The sequence below is a fragment of the Lepisosteus oculatus genome, chromosome 4 (assembly GCF_040954835.1).
Source record: "Lepisosteus oculatus isolate fLepOcu1 chromosome 4, fLepOcu1.hap2, whole genome shotgun sequence".
NCBI classification, from domain to species: Eukaryota; Metazoa; Chordata; class Actinopteri; order Semionotiformes; family Lepisosteidae; genus Lepisosteus; species Lepisosteus oculatus.
In genome coordinates, this window is record NC_090699.1 from 49,777,050 (window position 1) to 49,793,482 (window position 16,433).

At 36.3% G+C, this 16,433-nt stretch overlaps 1 protein-coding gene across 1 annotated transcript in view; it reads left to right on the forward strand.

Moving 5' to 3' along the window:
- The first annotated feature begins 436 nt into the window (after positions 1–436).
- slc16a7 (solute carrier family 16 member 7) overlaps positions 437–16,433 on the forward strand; it is a 28,799-nt gene continuing 12,802 nt past the window's right edge. Inside the window, exons 1-2 of the mRNA XM_006630649.3 lie at positions 437–679; positions 4,729–4,970. Of these exons, the coding sequence (XP_006630712.2) occupies positions 4,754–4,970 (217 nt within the window). The 5' untranslated portion in view covers positions 437–679; positions 4,729–4,753. The remainder of the gene's footprint in view (positions 680–4,728; positions 4,971–16,433) is intronic.

The following is a 16,433-nucleotide window of genomic DNA, read 5'->3' on the forward strand; positions in this document are numbered from 1 at the left end:
ACTAGAGAGATGATACAGTATATGTTTCAAGTTATCTTGTTTATTGCACAGGGCTTTGGGCTGGTAGCCGTAAAATGCGGTCACGTTTTTTGGATATGAGTTTATTTTGATGTTTCACGAATAGAAACTGTGCACAAAAGTTTTTTATGCCTCCAAATGAACTACAGAACTCATTAAGGTAATGTAGTGTGAATACATACGGAAGTATCCAAATAAGGTGTGAACAATATTTTGTAAAGAATGGTTTTAAAAGTTTATTTTTGTAATGCTTGACGTGCTCTACCAGCATAGCTTACTGTTTTTTTTTCTAGATTGCTTTGTGCTGCTGGAACCTGTTCACACTGGATACTATTTTACAAACAACCACTGTACAGTACCGACACAACGTTTAAATGCAAAACGTGTTTTTTTTAAAAAAAAATCAGCTTTAGAGTGCAAATGCATATTGTTTCACAAGGATTTGACCACACACAAACTCCCCCTCTATCGCCAAGTATTTTAAGTAGCTTTAGCGTTGTTGAACGACGTGAAGTCCCAAGGTTATAAAACAGTAGCGACTCCAGAAGCCGGCAAAGAAAGCCACGTGATTTAAACTTGAAAAAAGTGAGATCGAACGTTGTAGCAGAGAGAACCATCTGAGGATCTGGAGCGTAACTCATACGTCTTCCATTCATAAGAGGTAAGTATTTCTACACGTATGTTGTGCATTCTCATGTATTCTTAATCCTGTGTTTTTTTTTAAAGCAAGGTAAGTGTTAGTGAAGCAACTTTGTTTAAAACTTCTGCCTCCACATGTACGGCGTAGTTTGTACTTTAATCAAAGCATTAAGCCAGTTGCTGTAGTTACTGTAAAGTAATACAAAAACAATGTATAACTTTAGAAGATATTGTGTAAACCTTTACTCCTTTACAGAAGTCTTTGTTCATTTGGTTTTCTTTGAAAAAAACCAAACGTTTTCAACCCCAATGCCTATAGATTTGCATTTGTGCTGGAGTTGCTGCAGTTAGTAGCCTAATTTTTAAAGGATTGTTCCGCCTTTAGCTAGTTGTCAGGTATTTTCAACCCAGCTTTAAGAAAATGTCCCAAAGTTGTCAAACGCAAGGAGTACACTGTTTAAGCTTGATATTTTGGAAACTTAAAATCTGCTTTTTTTAACCCAGTACTAATTAACTATTTGGTAGTTTGTTATGCGTTAGTATATTTAAATTAATGTGAAGTGAATTACATTTATGGGAACGTGTCACTACAGTACGCCATATCAAGCTTCTATGTGTCTGGGTTGATTAAACTTCAGTTATTTTGTGATGCAGTAGCATCACAAAATAACTGGAAAAAAAAACTTCCTCAAAAAACGGACCAGTATTTGGACCCGTTAAAATCAGGATCCGTAGCTAAAAAGTGAAGTTTTCATGACTTTTTGACACATTTTAAATAGTATTTTAAAACAGATGGTAAAATCAAGGGTCTGTCAGGATTCCCATTTTAAACACAGTATAGTTATTAATAATTAAAGACCATTTGACAGTTATCGATAAATTGATAAGCAGTACAGTTTTGGTTTTAAAATATTATAAAGCAGAACTGTTGGTTAGCAAATCCACCCTAGCTGCTGTTGGAACAGGTCCGCTATGTGAGAATGCTGACTGACTGCGAACTGCTTCCACTTGTTCAAAGTTTCCCTTTGTTTCTGGGCACCCTTTTGAACAGCCACTGACAAAGCCCAAGGACTTCCTGGCTCCCTTGAGAGCCACCAGTATATTTTAGTAATGTGTTTAGTAAGACACCCTTGTGTTTTAGTAATGACTTGAGTTCTGTGGTAATTGAAGACATCCTTTCTCTGTGAATGAGGAATTTCACAATGTTTCTGTGAACTGTTTTTTTCCCATCATTCACAGAAGGATTTAAAGTGGCACCTTCTATTAATCATTGTGTACAGGTAAAGCACAAGCTGTTGGACTGATCATGACTGAAAGTCACATGCAGTGTAGAGTCACTAGTGTCAAATTTAAATCACATATAAAAGCTAATGTATGAATTTAGTTTTCCCTTTCTACAGTCTTATTGCCAGAATCATATAAATCAGTTTTGTATCTTAAAATCTCTCTTATTTTGAGTTTTATTTTTTCTGTTCTCTTTTACTATTTGAAAAATGGAAATAGTCTCTTCTTCATTTTTAGTTTGTTTGTGCATCTGGAGAGATGGGGGCTTCTTTGTTTTTCCTCAAATGAAAGACAACAGTACATGTCAGACTCATTTACTGCAAATACTTAAAATGGATTTCTTTGCCAATATTTAACAAGTCATACTTCCTGTAGGACAAAGGGGTATTTTATATTAGGGGTGAGTATTGATGATGAATGGATTGCGATACAAGAGTCCTGATACAGCAACAAAAATGTGAACTGGGAAATAAATGGGCAGATTTTATAACATGCTTGCAATTTTACTCAGTTAACATTATTATATCAATAGAATAATAAATATTTGACACTTTTACACAGTTGAACTAAGTTAAATACCACATCTTCAAATTGCTTTTCAGTTTGGTACACAAAACCTAAAGAACATGATAGTAAAAAGTATACTTATAAATTATATTATAAAAAAAATATTTTGTTACAATTGTCAACTCCAGAATGACCATAACAAAACAAAAGCAACAGAAATAAAAGATGAAATGAAAGAATGAAAGACCAAACCAAACTGAGGGCTCGGTGCAAGTGCTATGCTGTATAACGTACCATAACACCTTCACCAAAAGGAAATGTTTTTCACAAGATAAAGATTTAACTACTGGAGAATTAAAAAAAAAAACATTTTTCATCTACATATCCTACTGTTCAATTAATTTACTTTTTTATTATAGTTAAAATTGCAACAGAAATAAATATTTATTTCCCAGGCAGTTTTTCACTATAATTTTCTCATACAATATGACGTTCCAAGCTTCTTTTCCCTTTATGTCGCAAGCAACCTTGTGATTTCAGCATTTTCTTTCCAAGTAATGTATGAGTTGCTGTGAAACAGGGGAAAGTCAAAAGCTGAGGAGGTCCTGTGACCTGCCATGGGTGGACTATATTACATCGTTACATTAGGACAAGAAAAGTCCTGTACTGAAACTGCAGCCAGACGTGGTGTTCTTGCACATGACCTGTTAACAAATTAGATCTCAATAACTCCATTAACTTAAATGTACAAGACTTGTGTGGCATTACGCGGGGGCCTTTCCAGTGCCTCGTTTTTGTAGTCCCAGCTGTCTTGGCTTCTAGTTGATGAGCCCCAGTTCGGCGGGTCCTATAAAGGCACACTGCACACCCCCCGACAGGATGAGCAGGGCCACCCCAGGACGAGGGGAGTTTACACCGACAGTCCCAGAGGGGGTTGTACCCGCATAATGCTGTCTTTTTCTTTCCTTTTTTCTTTTTTGTCTGTCCCATCATGCACGTTCACAAGGGCAGGCATACCCACACTTTGTTTTTACGTACTACGTTCTTGTAATGTTCTTGCCTTATGTGCCCTGCTCTCCAGACTGGACCCCGCTAAATAGGGTAAGTCCAGTCTGGTCGCTGCTGTGCTTGCAGCTCTTTTTTGTCCTAGGCCGGACCCCTTTAAATAGGGTAAGCCCAGCCTGGAGGTACTGAGGCACATCGCTACAATTTATTTTCGCCTTTTTGTTAGTGTGTCACTCTTTTTGTATTATTTTTGGTCCTTTCTATCCTCACTCCACTGCTTCCGTTCCCTCGCCCAGGACTTGGACTTTTTACCAGTGCTCGCTGCGGCGCCTCCCACGACACACTGTCACACAAGTAACTTCAAATCCCCTAAATGAACACAATATACAATACAGATCAGATACTCCTGATCTCACCTTTTTAACAAAATGCTTCACTTATCATTGCATTTAACGACATTTTAATTTTCTCGCATTGTTCATGCAAACTCTTTGCTGTCCTGTATTGTATATTGTAGCCTGGAATGGAAATGATGGGTCCCCTCGTTGTGCTATTTCTTTTTCTCCTGTATTTGATTGATCCTTCTGTGTTTCCCTTCATCTTCTATGTCTTATGTTCTATTTATATTGCAACAGAACTCTTTTTGTTACACTACTGTCTCCAACACAGTTGGTTAAATGACCTGACCAAGAATGGATGGGTCATGGTTAAATGAATTGAGAAGTTGCCTGACTGTCTAGACTCAGATGCGAGTCCAGGCAATTGTGAGTGCCTCAATCAACAAGATAATGTAAGAGACTTGGCCTGACTAAACTCCCTAAAGAATTCCCATTGGCTTACCTTAAATATCAGAGGTCCTATGTCTCAGGTACACTTTTACATCTTCACTGTCTAATACATACTGTCTGTTGCTTTGTAAGTTATTGTCTGCCTGCTAGAATCTGATCATGTCAGCAACGGCATGATAATCTCTTTGAAGGCATTTTGTAAAATTAAAAGTGATAAACAGTTGACAACAAAAACTGCTGTCATCTTGTGTTCTTAACCAGGATGCTCAAGGAAGATTAATTTATACACTCAAGTGTAACCTATGAGTCACGCCCATTATTAAGGTAAATATTTTAGATAAATGGCTTCTAAAACTGCAAAATGCTGGGGGCCCAAGAATGAACTCAGACCATTAGAAAATAAATGTTTTTGTCTGCTTTGATTTCAAACTTGCTCACTGTGTCTAAATCAGTTTGTTTCCTCTTTCTTTTTTGTGTGTCTACACAGGATCTTCCTGACAAAAAACAAAGCCATGCCACCTCCCACATCTACAAATTTGGGATATACACCTCCAGATGGCGGATGGGGGTGGGTTGTGGTATTTGGGGCCTTTGTTTCTATTGGATTCTCCTATGCCTTCCCAAAGGCCTTGACAATTTATTTCAAGGAAATCCAGGAATATTTCTCCACTTCATACAGTGAAATAGCCTGGGTGTCTTCCATCATGCTTGCATCTATGTATGCTGGAGGTGAGTATATAACAACAAGGAGCCAAACTTGTCCAGCAGGTGGAAAAATGATTGATTACCTATGATCTTGTCCACTTATGCACAAGATAGGCCATGCTCTACATCCTCCCTTAATAATCTTTCCAACATTTTACTTATATTTGTGTGTAACGCCATGTATACAGCTAGAGACTTTTTATTCAAAACCAAGAAAGAAATATTGTATCACAAATTCTACAAAGAAATCTAAAAACTGACTCTACAGCACATTTACGGAATCAATTGTTAATTGTTATGCTCTCTGCATGGCCACAGATACCATACCTGTGAGACAGCTGTGCTTTTGGGAGAATATCTGTTTCTTTCTCATCGTCTTCTATGAATGGAAATTGAACAGATGAACACTGCATGTGTTAATTTAAGTGATATTGCTGATGTGTACTGCATTTTAAAAATGACTATATTGGGCCTAAAATTAGATTTCGGACCACATTTCATTTCAATAGAGCAAACATCCAGGCCTGTTCTATTGATTGATCATTCCGATCAGCATCAATAGCCTTAGTTTCTTGGTTTGGTATTTTCGACATGACATTTTCACCCATAAATTAAAGCTACAATTTGTGGTCTTTCAGTTTTCATAAAATGTTATAAATTACCATGTCTGATTTGCATACTGCTAAGGGTTTTTTGTTTTTGTATACAGTACTTTATCTGCCTGCTAGAGAACAAAAGAACTGGTTTAGCCAGTTAAAAAACGGTTAAGTGTATTGGCACTACTTAAATAGTCACGTTTACGTCCTGACATGTAATATTTGTTAATATATATGTTCCACATGTTACCATATATATTGTGAGAAGATTTGAATAACATACGTATCAGTGCTTCTACTGCACCTCAACAAAATGCTGTTGCTTCCCTCTTTTGAATGAGGCAGTTCATATTCCTGTGTTATTTACAGGTAGCGGTATGGCTTGGCCTCTGGACTTTGGTCATTGGGTATAGGGGTTTGATTTGGACATTGTTGTTTTATGTTTGAATAAGGTAATTCCCCCAGATTGCATCAGTTAAACATGATCTACAGTACAGCCTAGTAACAGCATTGCTGGAGTATATGTGTTGTGGATGTGCATTAAATCCAGGAGGACTCTTATACTGTAAGACTACGTAAGATAATTAGTCTTAGTAGTTTAAAATCATGAAACTTTATTCTGATACACCCATTCAATTTTGTGAACATGTAGGCCTAGTCTGTTCTTTTAGCTGTCGCTAGTCATCTTCATTTAAGTTAATTTGGTAATGATTCCAAAATCATTATTCAACAGGTATCTTTGTTCAAATGAAACTTAAAGACAATATCATACCCAATAAAAGCTCTTAATGTCAGTTCTTGTATTTAAGTGCTTAGGTTGAATTGATTCTGGAAAATATTAGCCTACTTGGAAATAAGCCAGTTTTCTAAATGAACTCGAACCCACACTTAGCTGGAATTTAACTTCTAGAAATACTGACAAAGGGGTTATTTAATTTTCTTTATGCACTTTAATGTTCAACATCTCTTCTAAATACTGTGAAATATGCAAAGCAAAACCATACAAATTCTGTTAACTGAAGGCAGCTGACTTGTCATTGGCACTAAATTAGGAAGATAAAAAGTCATACACAAATGGCTGTTCTGTTTACACCGATTCTAAATGTATGTAAAGTTTTTTTTCCTTTAACTCTTCTGTTCTGTTTCAGCTGTCTCAAACCACATTTTGAACTTAGAGCATCTGATGAGTGATAAGTGAAGTGATGAGCAGTATGTGCATTGCATCTGAAGTAGTCAGTACACGTAATGTGTGTAAAGCATGTGAGCACTGTTATGTCCACTCAAAACTATTGATTAATATGCTTGGTCATCTGACATTAATGTGGATTTGAGCAGGAGCATTTCTTATCCATTAAAACCTTGAAGTTGCTTAAACAGTCCCTACCCTTGAGGTCTGTTCTTATGCTTTAAAAAAATAATTAAGATGATATTAAGACATACATTCATCCATTTTCTAACTGCTTAATCCAATTTAGGGTCACAGGGGAGCCAGAGCACACAGTTTCCTGGCATGCAACAGACACAAGGCAGAACACGCACTGGACTGGGTGCCAGTCCATTACAGGGCAGATATACAAAAACAGACATTTTTAGACTCATAACTAGGGTCAGTTTTCCAGGAAGCCAGGTAAACTGCCAGGTTGTTTTTCAACAGTGGGAGGAAACTGGAGCACCAGGAGAAAACTCACAGGAACACTGCAGAACACACAAATTCCCCAGAGATAACATCCCAAATCTGGAATTTAACCTGGGCTCCAGTGATGCAAGGCAGCAATGTTAACCACTGGACACTTGTGCCATGTTAATAATAATAATAATAATAATAATAATAATAATAATAATAATAATAATAATAATAATAATAATAATAATAATAATAAAAACTTTATTTAGTAATAATATATACACAATGATAATACACAATGACAGGAGATGGTAGATGGGGGGGTACGGACTAAAGTAGGAGCCAAAGGGTATATATAAGGGTATACTTAAGAAGCAGTTAAGTAAAGTCCCTTCTAAAGAAGAAGATTTTGAGTCTAGATGTGAAAGAGTTCAGGGGAGGTGACTCTCTGATATCCTTAGGGATTGAGCTTCGGAGCTTTTTTTTCAGAGCACAGCAGGAAAGTGTGGATGGGCTTCAGGGACAGATATGGATCAGAACTAGAAGAGCAAAGGTTGCAAGGTGGGGAACAGGATGATAGTAGCTCAGACAGGTACTGAGGTGCCAAACCATGCATGGCCCTTTAAGTGAACATGAGGATTCTGAAACTGACACAAAACCTGACAGGCTTCCAAGTTTGTGGACATACTGAAGTTTGTTTAATGTGGATTTAGAATCCCCACTGAGTAGAGCATTACATTAGTCAATTTGGGAGATGACAAATGTGTTGACCAGCTTTTCAGCAGCAGTTAGTGATAACATAGGATTTCATCTGGTGATATTTCTGAGGTGAAAGAATGATGTTTTAACAATATGTTGCACATGTGGGTCAATTTTCAAACATGAATCAAACATCACCTCCAAGTTTTCGCCTCCTTCAATTTTGACTGAAGCTCTAGTACAGTACCATTCACAGATAGGGTTACTGCATTGGTTTTACAAAGTTGATGGGGGTTCTGGTAGGCATGGCTTCAGTCTTGTCAGTTAAGATGAAGGAAATTTTGAGTCATTCATGGTTTTATGTCAGAAATGCAATTAGAGATGTCAGAGACAGCCACATCAGGGTTTGGTATAGATGTGGATTTGAGTATCATCGGCAGGGAAATGATTTGTGCCATTCGATTTTAAAAGCTGACCAAGTGGGAACATTTAAATGCTGAAAAGCCCAATATCAAGCCCTGAGGTCCAATTTGAGAGCTAAATCCTCCAAGAGAGACAAAGTGGCAGTGATCAGTGAAGTAAGACTTGAACCATTAGGAGCAGTGTCAGAAACTCCAAACACAATCTCAAGACAAGACTCAGACTTTCTCAAGACGGGAAAGTAAGATATCATGGTTAACAGTGTTGAAAGCAGCACTTAGATCAAGAAGAATAAGGAGATAAAGAGAACCAGAATCATAAGCCATTAGAAGATCATTAGTGACTTTAACCAGGGCAGTTTCTATACTGTGAAGATGTTAAGACACTAATGTCTAACACATGAAATAGAAAATTCCTGCTTGCTTGAAGATGTTATATTCCTATACAAAAATACACAATATATATATAATAAATTCTGTTAAAATATCTAAGATGGACTTAATATTCTTTTAAATTATTACTTTGTATGCTGAATATGAAAACCTTAAAATATATCTCTACTGTATATATTTATACAGTTAAAATGCTCTTTTGAGATTTGTTTCTGTTGTCGTCTCTCTAATGTTATTTCCTTAAAGTTGCTTATTGAAGTGGCTTGAGATATTGCAGTCAATTCAGTTTAAGATTTTAGAGAGATTCATCAGCTGTTCCAAGGTCACTGTTTCATGATTCTTCACAGCAGTGCCATTTCACTTAACAGCAATAATGGCAGTAAGGATCTAGGTGAAATATTCCTGTGTACTTGCATTGAGTCACAAAGCTTTATCATTTTGTCCTTGGCTGCACTTAGCAAAGTCACCTGACATTTAAAAGGACAGGAATAATAGATCTGAGATGGATTCACATACTGGGATTATTATAAATTGTTCATGAAATAACTGGATTTGCTTTATACCATTTTGACCTCTATGCCCCAGAGATATAAGAACTGGGGTAAGTATATAACTCAATGGAAATTTGCTTTATACATCCACTATATACCCAAAATATAATCCAAAATATAACAGAATTTTGAGCTTAATAAATCTAAAATACATTGGAACTTTGTACTAGTTTTCTTGCTGGAAATCATGAAATTATACTTTTAAATAGTTTAAATGTTTAACCATATAATTATGTTTTTTATTAAGAAGGGGAACCTATAATACATGCACACTGTACAATGTACATATTACTATTTTTAATGATCTCAGTTGTTTGACCGTTTTGGTTTCAGTTTCTGTTAAGAATTATTCATGTTAAAAATAATATAAGGTATTTTATATTTTGATGCACGTGTACATAGTTGTAAATATTAGAGCCAATAAAAACTGGCTGTTTTGTTCGTATTGTTCTATTTATATGGTCTGGCTGAATAAGATGAAAAGCAAGGAAGACATATCATTTGGAGATAACATGAACATTGTGCCAGTGATAATTGCTTTGCAGCTGGCAGAAAAAAAATGTTTACAATCTGTGTAATCTAGAAGGTATCTGTGTGTTCTGGTACAAGTTGAAAATAATTTACTATGTAAAACTTAAATTACATTGATTTATTACAGATTTCAAATATTTATCATAATAATGCACTTTGTTATACACAAATCTTCATCTTTTGTTGTTTGCATTGTATACTTCAATAATATATGCATTAATCATATTGTTACATTACATTACAGCCCCGACTAGCTCTGCTGGTAGAGCCTGAGACTCATAATCTCAGGGTAGTGGGTTCGTGTCCCACGTTTGGTGCAAGGTTCTTGCAACCAAGGAAGTCTCCAGTTGTGACAATTACTTGTACCACAGGGCCCAGGCTTCTAAGGTCAAGAGAGTGGGACAGTGGGACAGTGCAACAGCTTTCCCACTTAAAATAAGCCCCCGCACATGTCTCAGTCATCATCGGACACAAAGGACAACGGACCATTGCATACATTATTAAATGTATTTCGTATTTGATATTTAAACTGTTGAGATACTGGCAGTCTTTACATGAATTTCTCTCTGTTTCTGCTTCTTGCTTTATTTTCCTTTTGAAATATCTTGAATAGTGAATCACTGTGGATGTTAAGCAGCTGTATTAGGAAAAACAAGATTTAGCTTGAAAGACAGGGAGTTTGAAATTGACAAGTCTACCCTCCTCCTTTGGCTACAGGGGAGGGGTGATATGATATCTTTGAAATATGCAGAAACAAGTTATCCAATAACTATGTCAAGATCTTTAAAAAAAACACAATGCTATGCAATTGCTGTGTTTGCTTACAGTAAATAACTAGAACTCGGATGCAACTGCAATGATTAACGCAGATGTTCAGAACATTAGACTGGAGGTAAGGGGTGGGCACAAGCTGGTCTTATAGGTCCCCTTAAATTAAAAGCATCAGTAGACTTGGAAAGCTGTTATACTGCTCTAACTAAGACAAAATTAGTTCAATTATTTCAAGAGTTGTGATGAAATAAAAACCAAGCATTTTCCAGGCAGAAAAATCTCCACCCTTTGAAAGTTTGAATATAATTATTTTTACTTTCATGGTATTTTAGTTTAACAGCAACTCACTGTCTCATTTAAAACGGCAGTTTACTGTGCCATTTATAGAGGTATAGTTTACAAATCAGCCACAAACTGGTTCTCTCTCAATCTGCAGTTGACATGGGACCAATTTTCAATTAATAGTAATTTTACAATTTAGTGAAGGAGTTTTTTAAACATAGGAATTAAAAACATAAGAATAATTACAAATGAGGAATTTGGTTCATTAGGTTAGTAGCTGACTGATGCAGGGAACTCATTCACCTGAATATCACTCTCAACAACTTGGCTGGAATGTCTTATTCCAGATGCAGACAACACTTTATATAAAGAAGTGTCTACTGAAGAAAGAATAAGGAAGGAAGAAAGCAATAATTATTTGAAAAATAGAATATATTATCTTTTGTCATATAAGTAATGAAATCAGACTGAACTATCTGTATATGGTCCTATAAAATGTATAGGATTTTGACCTTGAAAAATGTTTATTTCAGTGACTTTTCTAGTTTAATATGACTAATACTTCAATTTTGATTAAAAGAAGTTGTTCTTCATTGTATGACTGGTATGTTTTTGAATACATTTCTGCCAGAGCAAAGGAATAAGTCATTAACATATGTACGCCACTCTAGGCAATTTAATAATCCTATTATTGCTGACCTATGATTTTCAATTATTAGAGGCTTTACAAAACTAGCCTATATATCCAGTCATGCTTGGAATGGGAATAAGTATTTTCAAAACGCATTAACCTTATTGGTCGCTTCTCATTCTTATATTTATTTCCAGTTTATTAATTTGAAATTAATGATAGAGGGATTTAATTTGTTAAATTTTGTACATAAATAAAATGCCTTTCTTATTAGTCTGTATTACAAACATTTTTTTTTTGTTTTGGATTGACTGAGTTTTTATATGCTTGCTATGTATTTGCAACTCCATCTGTGAGATGACAAAAAGCAAAGTCGCAGAATCAGCTCAATCCATTATTTAACTCTGATTAATGATTCTGTCCTGGAGAAGCTCCGCCACTGAGTGTATGCCTGTTCCCTGCCATGCCACAGAAACCTCCATATTTAGAATAGCACCATTTCATTGACATTTAATGTTGAAACATTAAATAAAAAAAGCAATGCATTTAATAAGCAGACAATTTGAACCAAGGAGCTTAAATTGAAAGAAAGGCAAGAGTGCAAAAGCAGATTTTCAGACCACATGTAAGTACTGAGAGTCTCTGTCCCTGACGCATATGATAAGGTCTTGGTCTTGGTGCATGGCATCAATAAAGTTGCCTTTCTTAAAATGAGAGTGCTGTTTTTAAAATGTTCTGAAATTAAACATTTTAACTGTTTAGGAAGCAGGTACTGCACAGCACATAATGACTTTCATTTTATTATTTATTCTGTTTGGCTTTATCCATCAACAAACGTGGAAACAAATCATTAAATTAAAAATTGAATACGGCTAGGCTGTTTTAACAAGCATTATGTGCTATCATTATGTAATATAATATAAAATCCTTGTTACCACCAGTAAACGATAATGTAAAAAAACTGCTGACATTTACCGATCGTTTCTCACGTGGTGTCAGATTGGGATGAGCCATCATATTACAGGTTGTGATGACAAAGTTCTTTTTCAGTGGCCATCAAAAAGGCAGATCAAATGTGTGAATGGGCGTGGCAGTTTGATTCAGTTCATTCTCAGCAGATTTTGTCTGGTGCTCAGGAATGCTAGGCCATGAGACCCCTTTATGAAAATTCACAGTCCTAATCCATTCTGCTCTTGTTCAGCTTCTGAGTAAGGCTTAGCAACCACATTCAAATAAGGTGTCAGATAACACCACACAAGCAGCTGTAAGCCTTGCTGTGCTTTTTAAAATGGATTTTAGTTTTATTCTGAATTTCCACAACCACCTCATATGGAGCGGGACTTTTACCTTAAGTGTTAATTTGACATTGGTGTCCCTAATTCATACAATCTTATCCCTTGGCATGGGACGACATAGACATAGTCTTCTCATGTTCTCTGTTTCAGTGTTTGAGCCTTGTCATTAAGACTAAGCCTGTAACCGTAAAGCTATTACTGGCTAAAGAAGCAATCCAACACATTACCTTTATTCATTATCTGAAGAAAGCCCATTATGAAAAGAATGTGTATTGAAAGTCATGAACAAAAAAATCAAATGTAGAATATCTAAAGCAAGGCACTGATAGACCTCATTTTAAAACCATACAGACTCACCCAAAGTCTCCTAAACACAACCCAGAGTATGCTCAGACCAAGGTTGAACACCCAGCTTTCAGTCACATCGCAAGCCTTCCAGGGCCCTAAAGGAATTAATTAAAACCATATTAAATGCTCTAAATCCTTTTACCATAAACTATAAACCATGTATTCGTTAGTCAGAGTACAGAGACCAAGACTTAACCCATGTATTAGAACTGTTAAGTATTCATACACCGATAACCATCAACTATTACCTACAGCTGGAACTGTCTAATCACATAATCAGATCTATAACCATATCCTTTAGACTGTGACTATATAAGGCATACCAAATAAATAACTTATTAGTTCTTTCTTAAACATAACCTGGATTTTTTCTCTTTACTGACAGCTATGTTTCCCCTCTCAGGGAAACTTTCAGCAACTTGCTGAGATGAGGGCTCCTTTCCACAGCTAAAAGATCCAAGGAATGCTCTGTCTTATCACCTGCATTCTATCCAAGGGCTCCCCCACTGCAAAGGTCCCCAAACCCAGCCCCAGGGCTCACCCATTGGTGGGCTCCCCAACACCTGACCCATGGCCTCATCCACCGCTGGTCTCTCCCACACCCGGCCAGCGAACTTAGGCTCAAGGAAACCCCCACAGCTGCCTCTTTTAATTATAGAAGAACTAAGACCTAAAGGAGCACTCTCACTTCCTTAGTGAGCCATGTGGTCTGAAATCCCTCTGGGATATGTAACCATTGAGCAACCCCTTTTGGGATTTCCCTCTGGGATTTCTAACCAGACAGTCACTACTAGTAGCAGTGACAACCTGCTCAGCCGATCCTGTGTGGCCAGGTACACTATAACCATAACCTTTCCTTGCACCTCCTACACAACAGGAGCTAAATGTGCTTATACTCTCTATTCATGCTCTCATTTACTCACAAGAAACCTTCTGCCCAAACTGGTGACTGCTTAACCACCTTCCAACCAAGAGCTACACCTCCCTACTAACCAGAGAGCTACAGTAGATGGAGCTCCTTGCCTTCAGAGGTAACCATTGTTCCAGCTCCTCCGGTCTTCTCTTTACTAACCATAATGGATACAGCTCAGTCTTAACCCATGTACTCACATTAACCCCTGTCTCTTTTTGAATGTTGTACTCTTCAAATTAACCCATATCTGGTCCTGTACTGATGTCAACAGACCAAACTCCCCTCACAAAGAAAGATACCCTGTTACACACATCTTACTGTACCAGTAGATGTTTTGAGCATGCCAGGCCATATCCTTGTATGTTTTGGTCATACCTTTGTACAGGTATGTTTTAAAAATGTGTAAAAACAATCTATTAATCTGTTTTTAATGATGTTATAAACAGTAATACATCATTATTAGGGGAGTAGGTCAGGCTATGATTAGGATTAGGATTTTCTTACTAGCATGCAATTAATCGAGAATAGAGCTCGGTTATTATCACATTAATTTACTATATTGTATTTATATAGCATTCATAAATGACATTTGCTACCCCTAGTAATGTGTTACCCATATGTTGTTTTGCATCCTAAATAATTTGCACATTGACTGCCTAAAGTAGAAAATATATATTTGTCTTAGTTATCTGCTTGAAAGCATTTTTTAAAGAGAAACTCAATGAATACAATAGATTACAATGCTGTGGAGGCAGTAAAAAAGACACTAGCCTCTCTCCAAACTGAGTTTGGCATGTTGATGAACTCCGATTCCCTGAAAGGCCTATTTTTGTCACAGTTTTCTCATGCTCTCACATACACTTTTGACTTGGGCTATTTTAAATGACTTTGGGACTCTAGTAAATGTGTACTTGACTTGTTCATTGTGCTGTTAGGATGAGAACGAGCAACTTTCTCTGCTTCTGACATCTCCCTGCATGGGTGCTAGCTAAAGAGAGAACGGGAAAAGAGTATAGAGAACTTAATCTCTTCAAGTGCCTAATTAAAACTGATAAATTCAAGCTACTGTATTTTGGGACTTTATAATGTGATTTGTATTATCTACATGCAGTGGGTAATTAGCACTCATTAACTGGTTGTAATCACTAAATGGCAGACCTGTCTTGGAAGGAACTGTAATAGCAGCCAAAACTTCCACTAGTGGCCACTATCATGTGTAAATAGACACACTTGGCAGCAATTAGTTCATTAGATTATTGGTGGTGGATAGTTACACATTTTTAAATGGGATATGTTTGGGAAATAAATGGACTCAAGGTTAGGGTCATATTATTCAATAGGCATAATAATCTCTGTCCATAGGGCCTATGAAAACGAAAACGTAATGACCTATGAACAAATTGTTTGACAATGATTTTTATTATTTGTATGATCAAAACTGTATCAAAGATCACTTCTGGAATATATGCATATAGCAAGGATAGGTTATCTGAAAACATATTTAAGATAATTTTAATCACCCATCTATCCATAAAAATTTATATACCCTTTAAAATGTCTCAAAGAACTAATGAAACAAAAGTGCCAAGGGTCTACAAGGTCTTTAATCTGGCCCTACTCACAGTGTGAGTTGGTGGTGAGGTTTTGTAGCAGTCTGGGAAGACTGCTAATGAGTTTTTTTGTTTTTGTTTTGAAGCCCTGTAATAATCTCTGGAATGTAGGCTCCTGTACTGAGTAATATCACCATTGTAGATTTTAATATGTTTAGATCCCTGGATCCACCCTATTTAAGGCTGTGATCTTTCACAGATGTGTATGTTGCAACTGCATTGTGTTTTTATATCCTGTTGTCATTTTATGTTTTTCCCCCATTTCAGCTGGATGTTTCTCAAGTCAGGAAGGCTGTCTCTTTGGAATTCAGAATCACAGATTCCTTACTTATCAAACACTTGAGTAGTTTTCTAAGAATCACATCAAAGTTTATTCTTTGCTTCTGGAAAGGATTCCCATTGTCATGCAATAAGTTTTTTTTTTTAAGTATTGTATCAATCAAAACTACATTGGTTAACTGGCTGCTTACTGCAGATGACTATGGTGGATTTGTGGTTTCTTTTATGATATTGCAAGGATAACCTAAATCAAAAATTCAAAAGCTTCAACACAGTTTTCATTTTCAAATGGGGGAGACTGCTTAGTCTTCATTTATCTTTCACATTTAATTTGGAGAATACATTCCATTTTAATCCATAAAAGAACCTTTGAGTTAATGTTCTTAGAACAATCCAAGGTCACCCATTTTAAAGCCCAAAATAAAAGAATACCACAACAAAAAATGAAGAAAAATCTTGTTTCTAGGATTTCCTCAATCTTGCTAGACTATTGGAAAGAGATTTTACAGCTAATGACTTCTGTCAGCATTGGAACAGATGGAGTG